This window comes from Drosophila suzukii, chromosome 3 (genome assembly GCF_043229965.1).
Source record: "Drosophila suzukii chromosome 3, CBGP_Dsuzu_IsoJpt1.0, whole genome shotgun sequence".
In the NCBI taxonomy this organism is placed as follows: domain Eukaryota; kingdom Metazoa; phylum Arthropoda; class Insecta; order Diptera; family Drosophilidae; genus Drosophila; species Drosophila suzukii.
The window spans coordinates 78,158,168-78,175,461 of NC_092082.1; the positions used below are offsets into that span (position 1 = coordinate 78,158,168).

The window sequence follows — 17,294 nt, forward strand, 5'->3', positions numbered from 1 at the left end:
AAAACTGAACACTAGAACCCTTGTTAAACATACAAATATTTCAAACCTACTTTTTCCGGGTGTACCTGGGATGGCTCAACAATTGCGAGGCGCGCGATTTTCCATTTTTATGCGCAGCATTTCCACAATTCAAATTTGCACACAAAGTGGCAATTTGGCCCAAAACCGTTGCGAGCGCCTTTTATGGCCTATACAATCAGAGACGGAGCTGCAGACGGAGTTGCAACTGCCAACAGCCAACTGACGACTTGCAACCCGGTGAGGCAGCAGCAAAAGCAACAGCAACAGCGCATAATTGAATCGAAGCGCTCTTCGCGTTTCTTCAAATGAACGTCAATTAAAAATGCATCATAACCGCCCCCAGCGCCATTCCATAAACGCTGGCTTAATTTATTCCCCCATCGGTGGGCCGTGGCGATTCTGGCCATAAAGCAAACCAGTCCCAGGTAATAGTTGCGTATTAGTGTTATGGCACCCCGCCAGCCGGAACCCGATCTCCATTACCATCCGTTGCAGCAGCCAGGTGGAGTGCTACCCATCTACCCATCAACTCATATGTGTATCTTATAGCTACACTCACGATAGAAACTAGTACGATGGTCAGTTGATTGGCAGATCGGCTGATGGATTCGTAATGTGTGTCTAAGAAGTAAATTATCTCTGGGCAAATTGATTGAAATTGATAAGCAGCCATTTGTTCACCAACTCTGAGCATGCAAAATGTTTAATCAGATCTCAAAGACGTGATATTAAGGGTCATTAGCTCGGTCGTTTATATAAATATCAAATATATATTGAAGGCTTGGAAAATTGCAGAACATTATCTTAAATACTTGAGTGCAATGAAAATCGTTGAAGAGTAAGTCAGATTAAACACTGACATTTGGGATTTGTTTGTAAAAGCTTGAGGTCGTCATCTAAATTTTATGTTCTAGAACAAAGTGTATAATGAAAATTAATTTTTAAAATATTTTTGCACTTTTTACAAATCAAAGTGATTGAATTTATGACTGCAAATCCTTACCAAAAAGTTTGAGTTGTAATTTTTATGTGCATATCACTGTCATTGAGTCCGCCCATTCACATTACTTTCCGCCATTAATAACTATCTGGCAAATGGCTTAATTAGAAAGTTTTCAAGTGCTTGGAGTTGTCGTCGCTGAAGACTCCGTTGGCTGGTCTGTCCATGGGATATGGCTTCCTCTGGGCCCTCCGCTCCATCCACACCCTTAAAGTTGGCCAGTTGCGGGATCTATGGATGTCGATGTGGATGTGGCCCTCGAGTTCGGGCCAAAGGCAGCCGGCTGTTGGCCTTACTACCCCTGGAGTGCAATCATCGGCGCCTTGGCGTGTTTGTGTGCAAAGCAGTCATAAAAATTACAATAAACAATCATCATTTCGATCCGTTTACACCCACTTTGCACGTTTTCGCAGGCCGTGGCAAGTGAAAAAGGATTCCGCTCCGGCTTACACCGCTCCAGTTAATAATGGTACACTCAAAATAAAATAGTTGTGATTTGTACAAAACCTCTAAGCAGTCCAAAATTAAAGAGTCAATATGTACCTTAATATAATCTTTATAAATACTTTGACATTCTAACATTACTTCAATTTATAAGTGAATTTTAACTTGCCAAGACTTACTATCTTCGTTAATAAATCTGAATCTTACATACATTTTTGTAATATTTTATAATGATAGTATACTATAGTATAGTATAGTATACTTTGAATTTTATAAAAATAACTAGTCTTCAAAAAATCAAAATACGTTTATATTTAAGGACTCACAATTGAAATTAACAATCCTTTATTCTGAGTGTGCGAGGGAGGGCCGGAGAATTGCTGGCCAGCAGCTAACAAGTAGGCGAAAACCGCGAGGCACCGCTCTCAAACAAAAGTGCTCAATTAGTCGCCCTCAGTCCTCAATCCTCAATCCTCAAACCTCGAACTTCAGTCCTTCGGATTAGGATGATGATACGGGAAAGGGAGTTTTAAATGAAGAGCTGCCGACAGCCACATGCAAATGCTCTGCCAATTGTTTGATGAATTGCGGCGAGAAGTCAAGGGTTCATTGCCAGGATTAGTAGGTAGTATTCCGCCGCACCGAATGTCTTCATTGTGTCCGAGGAGTTTCTTCGGCCTGGTTTCGCCATTGTTTTGCTTTGGTTTTGGTTTGGATGGTCTGCTTTGCATAAGCAGTTGGTTCACAGCGATTTCGGACCGCAATTGATTTCTGACCCCGTAATGAGCCCATGCCCGGCACCACTGAGCCACTTTGTGGTGGATTAAGTCATCAAGTCGCAAACAAATTTTTCCCGCGGCGCCTGGGGCGTTTGCTTTGGAGGTGGGAATACGGTCAAGCAACCCGGAAGGGATTATGACAGGCAATCGTGCCTGTGCCTGACACCTAAACCCTCCCTTAAAATGTATTCAAATTTTACAAATATGTATTAAATAGCAAAGACATAGTGGTATACCAAAAATCCTAACGATTAAATAAATTAAATATGGAGATTATTTTAAACAGAGCTATTGTTCCCCTTTTTCAGAACACCTTATAACCAATCTTTTATGACTGGCATATGTCTGCGATTAGGAAATTTTACGGCCCCACTTGGGGCTGGTTAATAAAAAAGCAAACAGTTAAGTAGTATAACAATATGGTATAAAACCTGTTGCTGTTTTGGGCCCTTGTACCTATGTCGTACCACCAAATAGCAAATGAAACCATTTAAATTGTCGTAAAATAAATTTTATTGGCTCGTAAAAAGAAAAACCGGCAGTCGGCAATTAAATGCTAAGCAGAACAGAGCGGAACAAGATAGAATGGCATTTTAACAACTATATAAACAAATTGCGGTTAATACCAAAACACAGGGCGAGGTTTTATGTTCTTTTTACGACTTGACGCCACCGCCACTTGAGTGCCAGAAATCCGCTGCTAAACAAAGTCATCTGAAAATCACTCAAAGTGATCCGAACATCCCGGTTGGTTCGAGTGTCCTTTGTGATCCTGAGTGTCCTAGGGGATGTGTGTTCATTCCGGAATGAGTGAGATTTCGAGTTTGAGTCTGCGGACTTTACGACCTTTTTACGATCTGTTAGTGTGACACGATGACAATCAATATAAAAGACATAAAACCCAAGTTCCGTGACGTATGCCATAATTATTGTGATATCCCCTTCGTGTAGATACAAATGTATCTGCGAGATGCTGATGGCCCATAGACATCATTACTTTTACGAGGTGCCTCGGATGCTGCCGCCGTTGCCTCTGCCGTTAGTTTGATGTGATGATGCCCGAGGAAATGGCGGTAAAATTTTATTCGAATGCATTTGCCTTCGCCGGGGCTCAGTGATTGCATATGGCTGTGGCTTTTATGGCATTTTAACGATTTGTTTTGACGTCGGATTTGGCCAGCATCTTGATGAGCCCTCCGGCAAGGTCGCAGCTCGTTGACGCCTTGATTTACGCACTCGCACTCGCACTGGCGGAAGTTCATTTTCATTTCGATGGGGCCATAAATGTAGTCATATTTTGTTCAATTTGCTTTTACAGCGTTTTTATTATCACTTAGAGGAGTATAAATTAATATTACTAATTCTGCATAATTTACATATTTTTGGTAATGGTTTTCTTTTTGTAAACAAATGATATTGATAAAAAATTAAGTTATGATCATAGTGTGTAACGTTTGCTATAGTTTATAATAAATATAATAATAATAATAATTTAACATATTACAATCAAATCCCAATAGAATTCTAAACATTTTGTACCATCTCTTAGGGGCGTCAGTTTTCAAGATGGAGGAACTTGAACTGTCTTCCCGTTTTTCCTCCAAAACGGACGCTTCACTGGCAACATGTGTGGGGTGTCTGCCTCCGTTTCTGTTTCTGGGCCTGTTCAACGGGTTCCAGTTTCCAATGCAGTCGAATGCATCTGAAGTGCACTCTGGCCGGGTGTGTGCGTGTGTCTACATCCATATATGCGGTTATATTAAATCATCTGCTTGTAGTAAATCATGGCAGCAACTTAAGAGGGAGCGGGTGGAACCACAAGTACAGCACTGACAACCCAAGTCACATGGCATGAAAATGAAGTCATCTCGGTCCAATGGGAAGTGATAATGTGCTGTGGATTAGAGTTGAAAGCCGCTTTATAAAATCATATAAATAACCATTAATTTCTTATATTTAAATACAAAGAATTGATCCCATAATACAATTAGACACTCAGAAACAGATACATGGAAATACTCGCAGGCGCCTCTTACTGACAGCCAAACAAACAGACAAACTGCTGGAATATGTTTTTGGGAAATAAATCAAAATTCTCATATTTGGCAAGGATGAATGCGGCCCGAATCGTCTGGCGCAAAAGAGAAAGTTGTTGGCCCTTTGTTTCCCTGTCCATTGGCCATGCCGGTGGTTTTGTTATCAGATGCTCGAGGGCGCGATCGGTACGAATACGCAACCTATATACAGTATATACACAACATAGTACCTACCGAGGGACACCACCAATTTTACAGGGATTTACGGATCCACCGTGTAACGAGGCCTATGCCTCATTCCCGATCTGGGCATATTTTTATGATTTATTACCGGGCCCGGCTATAATCGAGCTGGCATAGTCAGACAATACCTGGGTGTCCTTTTTTGGGATCGGCGGAGATGCGATAACAGAGAGTCAAAACAAATCTCCTAAGGTCAGCTAAAAAGCATCGTTCGCCTTGGCATTTTTTACGCTCTCGAGGACATGTTGAAAGGCAGCATTACCATTTCCATTTCCATTTATGGCTGCAATATTTTTTATGACACATTTTTATGATTTATGAATTGATTTGGTTTTGACTTTGGGTTTCCTCCTCGATCTACTATTATTTTTTGTGTGTCGTTTCGGGAAAGCGACCTTCGATTCGAGTTTGTGTCCTGGGAGGGCCTCGCCTCAAAACGATTACCGGAGCATATTGGTATTATGATCACCTTCGGCGGTGCCTTTCCGTAATTGTTCTTGTGAAATTGGGCGTTTTAATGTGATTTGTTTGCGGCAACTGTCTAGGAAATGCTAATAGGCTGGCTAATAATAATGAGTTCTAATAAAACGATGCACTAGGATTATGTTATCCGTCCCAAATTAACTTTAGTTCCTTTATATAACATATAACTCTGATCTGATAAATAAATTTCATTGCATACCGTGTTATTATTTAATACCTCTTATTGTCTTTCGAATTAATTAGTTATACGAGCTCTACACCTCCTAGGATAAATATTAATTTATAAGATATGTTTTAGAGCTAACTTTTCCCCTGAGAATTAAGATTACCTAGCTGCGGTTTCCTCATATTCATAGCCCCTTGGCCTGAGTCACTCGAACAGTATGCGGTAAATGCAAAATCCTCTAGCGGAGTGCAATAAAAACTGAAAATTATTTAACCGACTACTCGACATGGTCTGCTCTGGAAATCTCCAGTGTTTACGTTGCGAAAACAATTGAAATCATAACAATAAAATCAAATTTGAAATTTGCGAGCGGTGGGCGGCTTGTAGGGAGTTGGACGGGATTAAAGGGGGAGGGGGCGGCCAAGTGGCGAGCGGGCCAATGGGCCACTAGTTGCGTCAGAGCGGCGATGTGAGAAAATTTCCAGCACAAGCCCAAATAAGCTAAGGTAAATGGCAAATGGGTGAAATGCTCAAGAAAATCAAGCCAACGAGGAGCAGCGCCAAAAAGCAGAGACAGTGAAACGAACGAAATGGCCATAAACTTAAGCCAAAATGCTCCCTCCGAGGGGAGGGTTCCAAGGGGGTTCCAAAGGGGTTTAGAAGGGGAGGAAGAATGGAACCCAACCAACCAGTTCGGCAACGCGAACTCCGAACTTAATCGAAACATCAAAGGAAGAAAGCCAGCCAGCCAGCAGCAGCAACAACAGCAACCAGTCAACAACCAGAAACTTATTAAAAACAACAAGTGCAGCTTGCTAAGCGAGTTGGCCAAAAGGGGTTGGTGGCGGGGGCGGGAAGGGTAAGACACGGAGGGTATCGGTACTGCCAATTTGGCTACCTATTCAGATCTGTCGTTTTTAAAAAGGAACTACAAAAAACTACTAAAACAATATAGAACAGTTACGATTTTACATCCAGGTATATATTTTGTGGAAACATACCCTTAGGAATTCTGAAATATGATATATATTTTGTTTTTAGATACTTGTTTTTTTTGTATTGGTCCCATAGTTTTAAAATTTCTCATTAGAGAAATAACATATATAGTACGAATCTGGTATCAAGGAACATTTAAAACGTTTGGTTGAATGATATTTAAAAATGTAATTTGTTGAAATGAATTTCACAATTAGTAAACTATTTTTCCATTTTTTGTTAGGGAATAAATTCCGATCTGGCTTTTTCGGCTTTAAAGTCTGGTCTGCACTGGAGGGCATTCGTGCTGTTTGTGCAGTGGCAGCACGTCCCAACCGACATCGACAAGCTGCACTGAGCGAAAATATCAGTTAGAGGGGCAGCGCTGGAAGGGGAGCACTCAAAATGGGCACTTTCGGTCGCAATAACCACGACATTTACGATTATTTTACGGCCACTAAAAATCAAAAGTGTAATTTACGGAACCAAACCAAACTGAACCGAGACGAACAATGAGACGAAGACAGGGACAGCAACACGACCAGCGAAAGAGACGGCAAGTGTCGACGAAGGAGCGATGAGACCGTATCTGTATCGGTGTTGCATCAGTTTAGATGAAGTTGAATCGAGGGATATGGGGAGCAGGATTTCGGGGCGGTGCAGAGGTCAGTGTGGCGTGGGTGGGTCTCGATTTCCCAGTGGGGAGCACCAAAACAAAGCCACTTCACAAATACTTCCTGCATCGTGAACTGTGACTCACAATAGTTAACTAACTATTCATTTGAAGGTATTTGTGGATAACTAGTTAGCAAAGTATTCAATAATGTATATCGGTACTAATCGATGAAGTACGATATTATAACACAAATAGTTCTGTCTATTTTCAAGATATATTAAGAATCTATAAATATATTATCACTTATAAGACTTATAAAAGACCACGGAAAACTATATTATTATTATTAAGTAATTAGTATTTACTTGATTTAATTGTTTGGTTTTAACTTTAAGACTAATTAAAAAAGTTTAAACAATAAGAAACTACTTTAAGACTGTTGTTCTCTAAGAAATCACAAGAAATCCACAATGCAAAGTTATAGAGAACTGATGATGGCTAGAGTTTCAAATGAAGAGTGCTGAATCGGGGAGAATATGCCGTGAAGAAAACCAGTTGATTCCTAACTGGATGGACATCGCCGGCAGCCAAATGAAAAGCAGTCTGTGCCTACTTCGGTTCCTTTCTCTGCACTTGCTGGCTGTCTCTGTTATGGCTCGAATCTTTCTTTATTTTTCCTTATTTCTTGGCCATCACATGTGCAACTCGAAGCCAACAACTTCAGTTCGGAGCCAGAGCCCTCTTCCGCCCACTCCACTTCCCCTGATTGCGATTGGTGTTCTGTTTTAGCCGTTTTAGCGGATGGCGATGGCTGGATGCTGCGAATGTCGAAAGCGCATCGCGTTGAAAGATGATTTTCATGTTTTTCCCCCTCAGCGTCCCCGGAATCCCCTCAGTTTTTGAGCCGGAATCGTGGCCCTAACGATGCTCAAAGTAATTTTGTTGTCTTAACCGCGTTTACTGACATCTTGATGCTTTGATTGCTCCGATTTTGAATGGAATCGTTTGCGCTGCAACACCCGCACTTGGCTTTATGCGCCATTGCCATTATCGTCTCTGGCAAGTCGGGGAAATTGAATTGAAGTCTTTGATTGGCAATATGCTCTGTTGACCCCTTAACAAGTTGGCAGTCGATCGTTAACCGGAGCAAAAAAATGCAGAGAGAGCCAATATAAAGAAAACTTAATTGGAAAATGTAAGATAATGGTTGAAAGAAGAGTGTTTCTAGACTATTTAAAGACTGCATTCTTTAAAAAATACTAAAAAAGGTAAAGCCCAAACTTTCCAAATAAAGAACAGTACTTTGATCGAAACATAGCAACTAGTTGTCCAAATATGGAATGTCATACATCGTTGAACTCGTAACGAAATTCCCCACAAAATGGCGTTCAACCCTGAAAAATTTAATTTTTGGCCCATTTTAGCAAAAAAAGTGATGTGAAGTTAAGTGATCACAAAATTTGACGAAATTTTATTTTATTTAAATCAATGCAAAAAAGAGATGGCTCGTTAGATTAAGTTGTTACCTGGAAAAAACGGTAATTTTTACAGCTGTGGGTTTTTTATTAACAGAATTACGAAAAAAAACAAATAAATATTACAGTTTTTACCAACATCCTAATTTACAACAAAAAATTGCAGTATTTTGCTCGAAACATAAAAAGTAGTTGTCCAAATATGGAATGTCATACATCGTTGAACTCGTAATAAAATTTCCCATTATTTGGAGTTCAACTCTGAAAAATTTAATTTTTGACTATTTTTTTGCAAAAATAAGGATGAAAAAAATTGATGAAATTACATTTTTATAAAGTAATCTAAAAAAGAGTTGAACTGTTAGCTGAACAAAACAGTGATTTGTTTAGCAGTGGCTCTCTTTTTAACAGAACTACGACGATTAAAATTACTGTTTTTGGCAAAATTCCTACCTCCCTATTTACCAAAAAAATAACACAGTATTTTGTCCAAAACATTGCAACCAGTTGTGCTTATATGGAATGTCATACATCATTGAACTCGTAATAAAATTTCCTACAAATTAACAATAGAACCTAAAAAATTTAATTTTTGACCCTTTTTTTCAAAAAAATGTGATGTTACCCATTATAAAAATCACAAAATTTGACCAAATTTTATTTTGTTTAAATCAAATCAAAAAAGAGATGGCTCGTTAGATAAAGTTGTTAGCTGAAAATAACAGTAATTTTTTCAGCTGTAGCTCTTAATTTAACAGAATTACGATGAAAAAACACAAATAAATATTTATGTTTTTGCCATAGTTCCATCACCCCAATTTACAACAAAAAATTTCAGAATTTTGATCGAAACATAGAAACTAGCTGTCCAAATATGGAATGACATACACCGTTGAACTCGTTATAAAATAATCTACCAATTAGCGTTCAAATCTAAAAATTGTAATTTTTGAACCACTTTTGCAAAAAAACGTGATGTTACCTCTTATAAAAATCACAAAAATTGACGAAATATTATTTTTCTTAAATCAATCCAAAAAAGCTATAACTCGTTAGTTTAAGTTGCCAGCTAGATAATTGAGTAATTTTTTTAGCTGTAAGACTCTGTTTAACAGAATTATGATTAAATAACTCAGACTAGAATTCTTGTTTTTGCAATACTCGTATTAAAATTTGCTATCAATTAGCGATCATACTTGAAAAACTTTAGTTTTGACCATTTTTTTCCCAAAAAAAACCCCTGAAAAACAACTTTAAAAAATTATAGATTTGGTCTAAAAATTTTGTTTCTTAGCTTGGGTTGTAAGCGGATTAAAACAGTCATTTTTTAGTTTGGACGCCTTTTTAACTAAAATAAAAACTACTCAAATCGTAACATTTAATTTTAACATATGTTACGTAACAGAACAACTTCAAAGGAGTAACAGTGGCTCTAAAACTGGACAGTCAAACTGGCTCTCAAACTATGATGACAGAACCCATAGATGGCGCATGCAAAACAGTGCTGCCATCTGGCGAAAATCTTGCGCAACTCCGTCCCTTTTCCGTTAATTTTCAAACGGAGTAAATGGTTGCAGCTAACTTCTTATTTGTGTTTTAAATTAGGTTAATGTTTCACTGACTTCTTTTTTACAAATATTCTGATATTTTTTGTTGTCCTGCTAATTTTTGTCTTATTTTTGGCCAGCAATAGTTTTTATTTTTGGTCTTCTTGCAGAACATCGCTCATCCGCCCCCTTCGAGCGACGTCTGCGCCGCAGCGAGTCGAAACTGGAAATGTGGCGCGGTGGTTGAACGAGCCAGAAAAAATTCAGCATTTCATCACCACCACCAGCATGAAAATGGGCTTGGCCTTTTTGTTTGAGTGAGTATTTCGAGGCGCTCGTTCTCCTCAGTTCTCCATGCTCCTCTCTTTGTTTTTCTTCATGAGATGTTAGCCGTCGGAGCTAAAAGTAAAAATTCTGGTTCCTTTTCTTCATAATCTTAGTGTTTTTTGGCACTTTTTTCTTAAAAATACATTTTTTCTTGGGGTAGAACTTAGTTTTCTATATAAAAAAGCTATTTCTAATCATTTAGGTTTTAAGTCTTTCATAGAGCAAAAACATTTTTCTTTTCAGCTTATTAAAAGTAAAAAATTAATAATTCTAACGATTAAAAAAATGTTTACGTACTTAAATTTTAAACAAAGAACTAAGGATTAAAATCAAAAGTATTTTACCAGGTGTAAAATAAATAAACGACATATTGTATATAATTTTTGTATCAAATGAATATTACCGTAGTGGAATAATGTGAAGGACTAAAAATAAATCTAATTAAACCTAATTGCTTTGCCCAACTTCGCGTTGTATTTTACTTAATATCATCTTCCTTTGACTCTTAATTGGCAAAAACTGTGTAGCCAAAGTATAAATAATTAAATAAAATAAATGCTTACAACTATTATAAGTATTCAAAAGTAATAGGCAGATGTTGCGCTTAAGTATTCATGGCAATCGCTCCCTCCATAGCGTTGCAACTTCACTTTCAGGTTTGCGGCACAACTTAATTGAATTCATAGAGCGTGTTGGCCGTGCACCCGTACAGTGAACACCGGGAGACGGGGACGGTAGCCGCCTGACGAGTCCACAAAGTGTGATGTATGAAATGTGTGTGAGTTGGCCGTGGACAAGCTCTTGGAAAACGTTTTATTCGAATTTAATTCAAAGTGTTTCTAATTCGCCGGGGCATTGATAATTTCGCAGGAATAAAGTCGTCACCGGGAATGGACCGTGGAGTAATTTCATTTCACGCTGCCTCAAATGAAGTGCGCAATTCTGACAGCCCGAGGTGGGGGCAACGAAAATCGCTCGACCTTGCCACCATCGAAGTTGGCCCATTGTGTTGAATCAAGTTTCAGTACAAATTTGTACGATTTCATATTTACCCAGCACCACAAAACGACGCCAGACAATGGGAAACTGCTTAAAGATAGCTGCCGGGGCACAAAGCACCCCAGGAGCGTCTCGTGGTGATTATGGACTCGGGTTGAAAGTCGGGTTGAAAAAAAGAAGGGCAGATAAGTTATTGTTGCCGGCGAAAAGCAACCCCTGCAAAGGGATCCTTAAAAATAGGACAAGATATAGATACACTCGCACACATTCATCTGCCCGGAGGGTGCGTCGTAAAAATGAGTTACGAGTCCTGCCATTTTAAATTAAAATAGCAGGCAGCCTCCATTGTGGCAGCAAGATGGAAGAGGCAAAAGGAAAAAGGTCAAAGGCCACGCATTCCCACCCTGAAAATCCAATCCAGCGGACAAAATGGTCATGTTGACAGAAGTAAATCTCTTGAATTATCGCATTAGATGCCGCATTCTCACAGATACATAGATTCAGATTCCCGGCCCGATGAAGCCATGTCGTAAATAATCGAGATCGGAACGTCGCCGGGGTATTATAAAGGATTTTCGGGCAGCCCTGTTGATTTAAGCATTCTTCCTGTGTTTGTTTGGCATTTGAAAGGGGTTTTAGACAATCGCCACCCCATATTTAAAGGTATCCTCCTGCCACCAAGATTGATCGACATTTTACTTTTATCTCATTTGAATGTCAAGGTTATTAGCAATTTTAATTTTAAGACTAATGCATTTAACAAAACTAATATTGTATCCTTAGATTTAATAGAAGGGAAGGGCTACACACCGATATGTTTTTAATGATCTGGCCGAAAATTATAAATTAATGATTTAAATAATCCATCAGTAGAGTTATGCTAAGAATATTTGATATATTTTCATGGTCCTTACAACATTGTAATATTTGTATATATAAGATGATGAATTTATGCACTGGAAATCAGGAAATCGCCTTAAAATTTTAGGAAACAATTTCCAAAAAACTTGTTTGCGTTCTTAGGAAATTCTTCCTAAAAGTTTCAGGCAATTTTTTATGTTATCCGACTAGCACTTGATACATTCTTTCCGAATATTTAAACTTGACTGATATTATCATGGGAAGATTATTATCGGCTGGAGGTTCTCTTTTCCCTCACTGAACCACTGTGATGGTAAAGTACTCCTCGGGGGCCACCAGATACTCGAACTTACGAGTGGCCAGGCGCATGAAGCAGAGTTTGTTTGAGGGGTCAAGGTCACGAATTACACTTTGGCAGGTGCCCACCAGGAGTCCATTCAAATGCTTCACAATCGCCTGGGCACTTGTGTTATCGAAGGACGTTTCGGCCACTGCGTTGGCCATATTGTCGGAGACCACGTATCCCAAAGTGTGCTCCGATAATATGCGATCCACCATGGTTCCATTTTGGTGGATCACCTGCTCCAGTATACGATTCATTATCTTCAGTATAGTTTTGTGTGGAAAGTAGTAAATTGTTATGTATTTGTTTTGCGACTGGGAGTGAGTTGACTGATCTGTGTGAGTTGTATGGAAGTACTGAATTCTCTTGAGAGATTGTTCTAAGAAATATAAATTTTACTTGATTTAAAAGGCTCAGGGGTCTTGAAAACATTCGAATTTCCAAAAATGTTTAAAAGAGGTTTTTTTTAAAGTTATTAATGAAACAAAAATTGATGTTAAAATAATTAAATTAATAATACTGATCCTATTTAATTTACAATGGCTTCAAAGGTCATTAATTTTATAATTTAACAGTCTACATTTTGAAATACAATCATTAGCTCCCGTATAAGATGAAAATGGTTTCTTCTACTTTCCCTCTAACCACTTTTAAATTAATCCCCCATTTCCAATATTTTTACATCGGATTTATAATTACAGCACACGCCTATCGCGTTGATTGAATAAGTGTTGGTCCCTCGCCCATCGCAACAGATGGCAGTGGGCTGGAATAAATTAAACTTATCGGAGTTTTCTTATCTCGCAGGGGCCCTTGATCCCCCCACTCCCCCTGGCTACCCCAATGCCATTGAACTTGCCCTCCAATTGGATCCGCTGAGTCGCCGAGGTCAGTTCGAATTACTGCACACAGAACCCACAAAAACTGATATTCCCGCCCAAGTTCAAGTGGTCGCGTGGCTTCTCCTCCCGCAGGCGAGCTCATCAAGCCGTTTTCATTTAATTTTCATGCACATTTAATGGCGTCTGTTATTGGCTTTTAACGAGATTTCCTCTCCAACCCGCCGCTGTATTTTTAGGTATCCGTATAATTGACTTTTTGACTTTGAACCGCTTTGTCGCAGGTCGTTGACTCGTCGGCGGCGACTTAAACTAACTTTGGGCTTAGCTTGAAGCCTTAAAGCTGCTAAACTGTCATAAATCAGAGCTGGCAGAGCTGCAAATACTGACTACTAGCGGGTGTTTAGTATTTAGTACAACACTCATCTGAACCAGGCTCATCTGTATTCAGGGCCCCTCGTCGCCTCGACTCCTCTTCTCTTCGGGGAGAAGTGCTTGTCGGACAAGTCCAGAGAGTGCATATGGGAGTGCATGTCCCTCTGGTTCCCCGGATATACATACGTATATTCCCATATCCCCAGATCGACCAAAATGGCCACTCGAGCGCCCACAACGGCCATAAAACACTTTCGGACATGCTGTTGGCCCAACAAACAACTCTCATCTCTGCTCCGTTCTTTTCTGCCCGAGCTGGTCAATAAAATGTGCATAAATTCCGATGCCATTCAACGGCAACCCGAAACTCGCCGTTTCTGACCATCCAGAAGAAGGCTTTGCATTTAACGGGTCAACCTACAAGGTACAGTGGGAAAATGATCTTTTTTGCCAGTCTTATAACTTAACCTCTTAACGGAAAGCAAACTTTCGAAATAAGGTGTAGGGTTCTTCTGTAACTGATCAGTTAAATCAGTTTTATTATTTTTATTTTATTCTGGAAAAGCCAGCTTTTGTTGACAGCAACGTTTTCTCATCATGTAATTTCTCAAGAATTCGCGGTATATTGAGGATAACTTCTCCGTGTGTTTTTTCTTGTAATTCTTAACTGTAAAACTTCAATAAATTTTAGTTTTTGACAAAATTAACCTTGGTTAAACTGAAAATATTTAAATTACCAATTGCTTATTTCTTAAATTTCAACATATGTTTGTAAAAATTCTTTTCTCCCATTGTAAGGATTTAAATTTTCGCCAAATCCGTTACCCCTTTGGTCATGATTCATGACCGCCAAATGCAAAACGAGAGATTTGTGGCCGGGAAAATGAATTGTGTTCAAGTTCGGGCTCGGTGCCATTTCAAACTATGCAAAATGCGATCTCATAAATCCCCTGAGCCCAAGTTGGACTATTTCACTATCTCTGGGCCCGAATTCGGTTCGGGTTTTGGGTTTTGGGCTTTGGGTTTTGGCCCCGGGGCGGGATTAGGCGGCAAACGCTTATCCGAAAGCGAGATACTCGGCGTTATGCCGGCGCCATAACTCATTTAATTAGATGACTATCGCTGTTTAGGCATAATTCATCCACCAACAGACGAAACTTACCCAACCCCACCGAGGGTGGTATCGAAAACGATAAATAACGCCCAAAAAGAATGGAACTTAGGAAATGGAAAATTCCTTCGTTAATTAGAAAAACCAACAAACCAACTGGGAAACTGAAATTAAATGAGAAAAACTCAAAAAGACAGAGAAAATAGAGGACATGGAGTGGCAATTTGAAAACACTTTCCCTGTCTCCTTTCCCAAAAATGCAAATGAGCTGCCAGAGCTGGAATACAGGCCTTTTTCGAGGTCCGGTCATTGGCCGGCGGTCAGTTCTGGAACGGTGTATCTGGGTATCTGTATCTGGTTTTTTGCCCTCTGTTTTGGCCCTTTCATTTGTGCCACTCGAGTGGCGAAAGGGACACGTCGCACACACATGGCACAAGTTGGCCCAGGGCTTCGCCTTTTGTCCAACTGGCCCAAATCCTATATCCTTCAGCTACCCTTTCTTGCACCACTCGGCCCACTGACACAATTCCCCGCTTCGCATATCACCAGCATCTGAAGCCCAGTTTTGATTACGGACTCTGAAGTTCCCATAAATAATGTGCAACACACATATAATACATGGTACATGCGGACTCACCTCAACGCGTTCTGAATTTCTAATGCCCAAAATGGAGAACGGTCCTCGAGAGTTGTGTAATATACCATATCCTGGGGTGGCAATCGGATGGCAGGACAATTTATTTGCTGTGTGAGTGCTCTGTAACTGAAAATTAAATGGATAGTGTTAAATGGGCTTATGGATAGCTTGAGATAGTCTACTAAAGCTTTTTAGGCCTTATTGTTAGTTTACTAAAATCACATTTTCAAGTACATTTATAGGTAATTTAAAAGATTACAGGCCTTTAAGTTCATTGTTGAACTAGTTTACCAAAATTTCTAAGGATATACAAATTTAATACCAAATTTTAGAGTTATTATTCAGTATTTCTTACCCTCTAACAAAGTCAGAGAAACCGACTCAAAATACAAAAACCCACTCAAATAAAAAACTCCAAATTAAGCCAATGATTACTCATTAACACATGATTTCATTATTTTTATCGACAAATTGTCGAATCATCTCATTTGAGATGGACAGAAAACAATAAAAACTGTGAAAATATTGCAGCCCCAAATTCGTAATCCCATTGACAAATGGCATTATTTGCTTTTCGAATTTATGTTACGGTCTTCTAAATAACAACCAATTTAAGGTATTTATCTTTAAGAAGCGTAATTTCGTATGCTAATTCCCTTGGCAGTTGGTTATCTAATTTATGAAAGCGGCGGACTTGGCCAAAAAGCGATCTGGTTTCGACCAGCTGAAAAAAATACTTACGGCCCGAACAATGCAAATTTTTATTAGCCATGAAGTCGGCCATAAAAGCCATTTCGAACCGCTTGAAATCGTTGCTCTCCACTGGAGTACAAATTGTTAGAAGAGGTGCAAAACGGCGCGATTAAATACATATCTCAGGTTAATTTTAATAACTTCATGAGACTCGTTTTCGGGCCAAATAAATTTAAAATGTTAATCAAAAACAAACAAAGTATTGAATATCAAGTTTCGGTTGATGGCAATCTTAGAACTCGAAGCGAAATCGCTGCCAAAACAAAGGAATTGAGTTCATTTAGTTTTATGGTCCAAAAAAAAAGGTGGGAGATGCTCGAAAAAAAATTACATTGAGCTAACAACAAAGACGCACACACACACACTCTCGCACACAAAAGCCATTGAAAAGATAAATTTCTTAATTTAAATTCAGAGTCGGAGTGAATCGAGTTTTTTTCGATTCCACCCTCGAACGATTTTCATTTCCGTTACAAATGCTTTTCAATTTCGCCCGGGCCAAATTCAATTTTCAAACGTTTTATTTCGACAACGTTTTGATTTAGTCGCGCTCGCTCTGAATATTTTACGAATCGGTTTGGATTTTCTGAATCGAAATTGGGCTTGGGCCACCATTTTCTGGCTGTGCGCGTTTGTGTAACTATGGAATATTTATTATTTAAATTTCTTGACTGCGTGTCGGTGGCCCTAAATCATGCGACAGGCTCATTCAAATCCAACCAACTCTCGCGCCCAAAAACACTCGCATATACGTAAGTTGTGTTGTTTTTTCGACGCATGATTTAGGTGCAGTCATAAATTCAATTTTAAGCTTTTTGGTATTTCATTTCGGTCTGGGTCTGGCCGGGGATCTGGTTTTGGGCCCCGAGTTTCGGGGGGTTAGGGGTTCGAGGTTCGGTGCTCGGGGTCCGAGGCCAAGATAAACACTTGACAACGTGCTAAGGCCGGCACTGGCAACGCGATAAGCGCATAAATAAAGCCCCCCGTAATAAATTCAGCGTCACATTTGACACCCCGCCATCGCATCTGTGGGCGCATGGGCGTCGAGGGGGGCTTCCACCAGTGACACTTGGTCCTCCAGAGCCACTCTCGACCTCTTGGCTTAACTGTACCATGCATCATCCGTAGCACTTCGGAGGCACCATCAAGCTCTTTTTTTCAAGACAACTTCTGGGGACGTTTATGTGGCGTTTTAGGATGCTCTTTGAATATTTATGGGGCAAAGCTAAGACAATATCGTTTTTCTTATCCAGTACATAGTAAA

General features: G+C 39.5%; 1 protein-coding gene across 1 annotated transcript; it reads right to left on the reverse strand.

Annotated features, from left to right (window-relative positions):
* Nucleotides 1-12,059: 12,059 nt before the first annotated feature.
* LOC108007418 (dynein light chain roadblock-type 2) lies at nucleotides 12,060-12,681 on the reverse strand. Its single transcript, XM_017071074.4, has one exon. It carries the CDS (start codon nucleotides 12,570-12,572, stop codon nucleotides 12,267-12,269), a length of 306 nt encoding a protein of 101 aa, XP_016926563.1. The 5' UTR covers nucleotides 12,573-12,681; the 3' UTR covers nucleotides 12,060-12,266.
* Nucleotides 12,682-17,294: the final 4,613 nt, after the last annotated feature.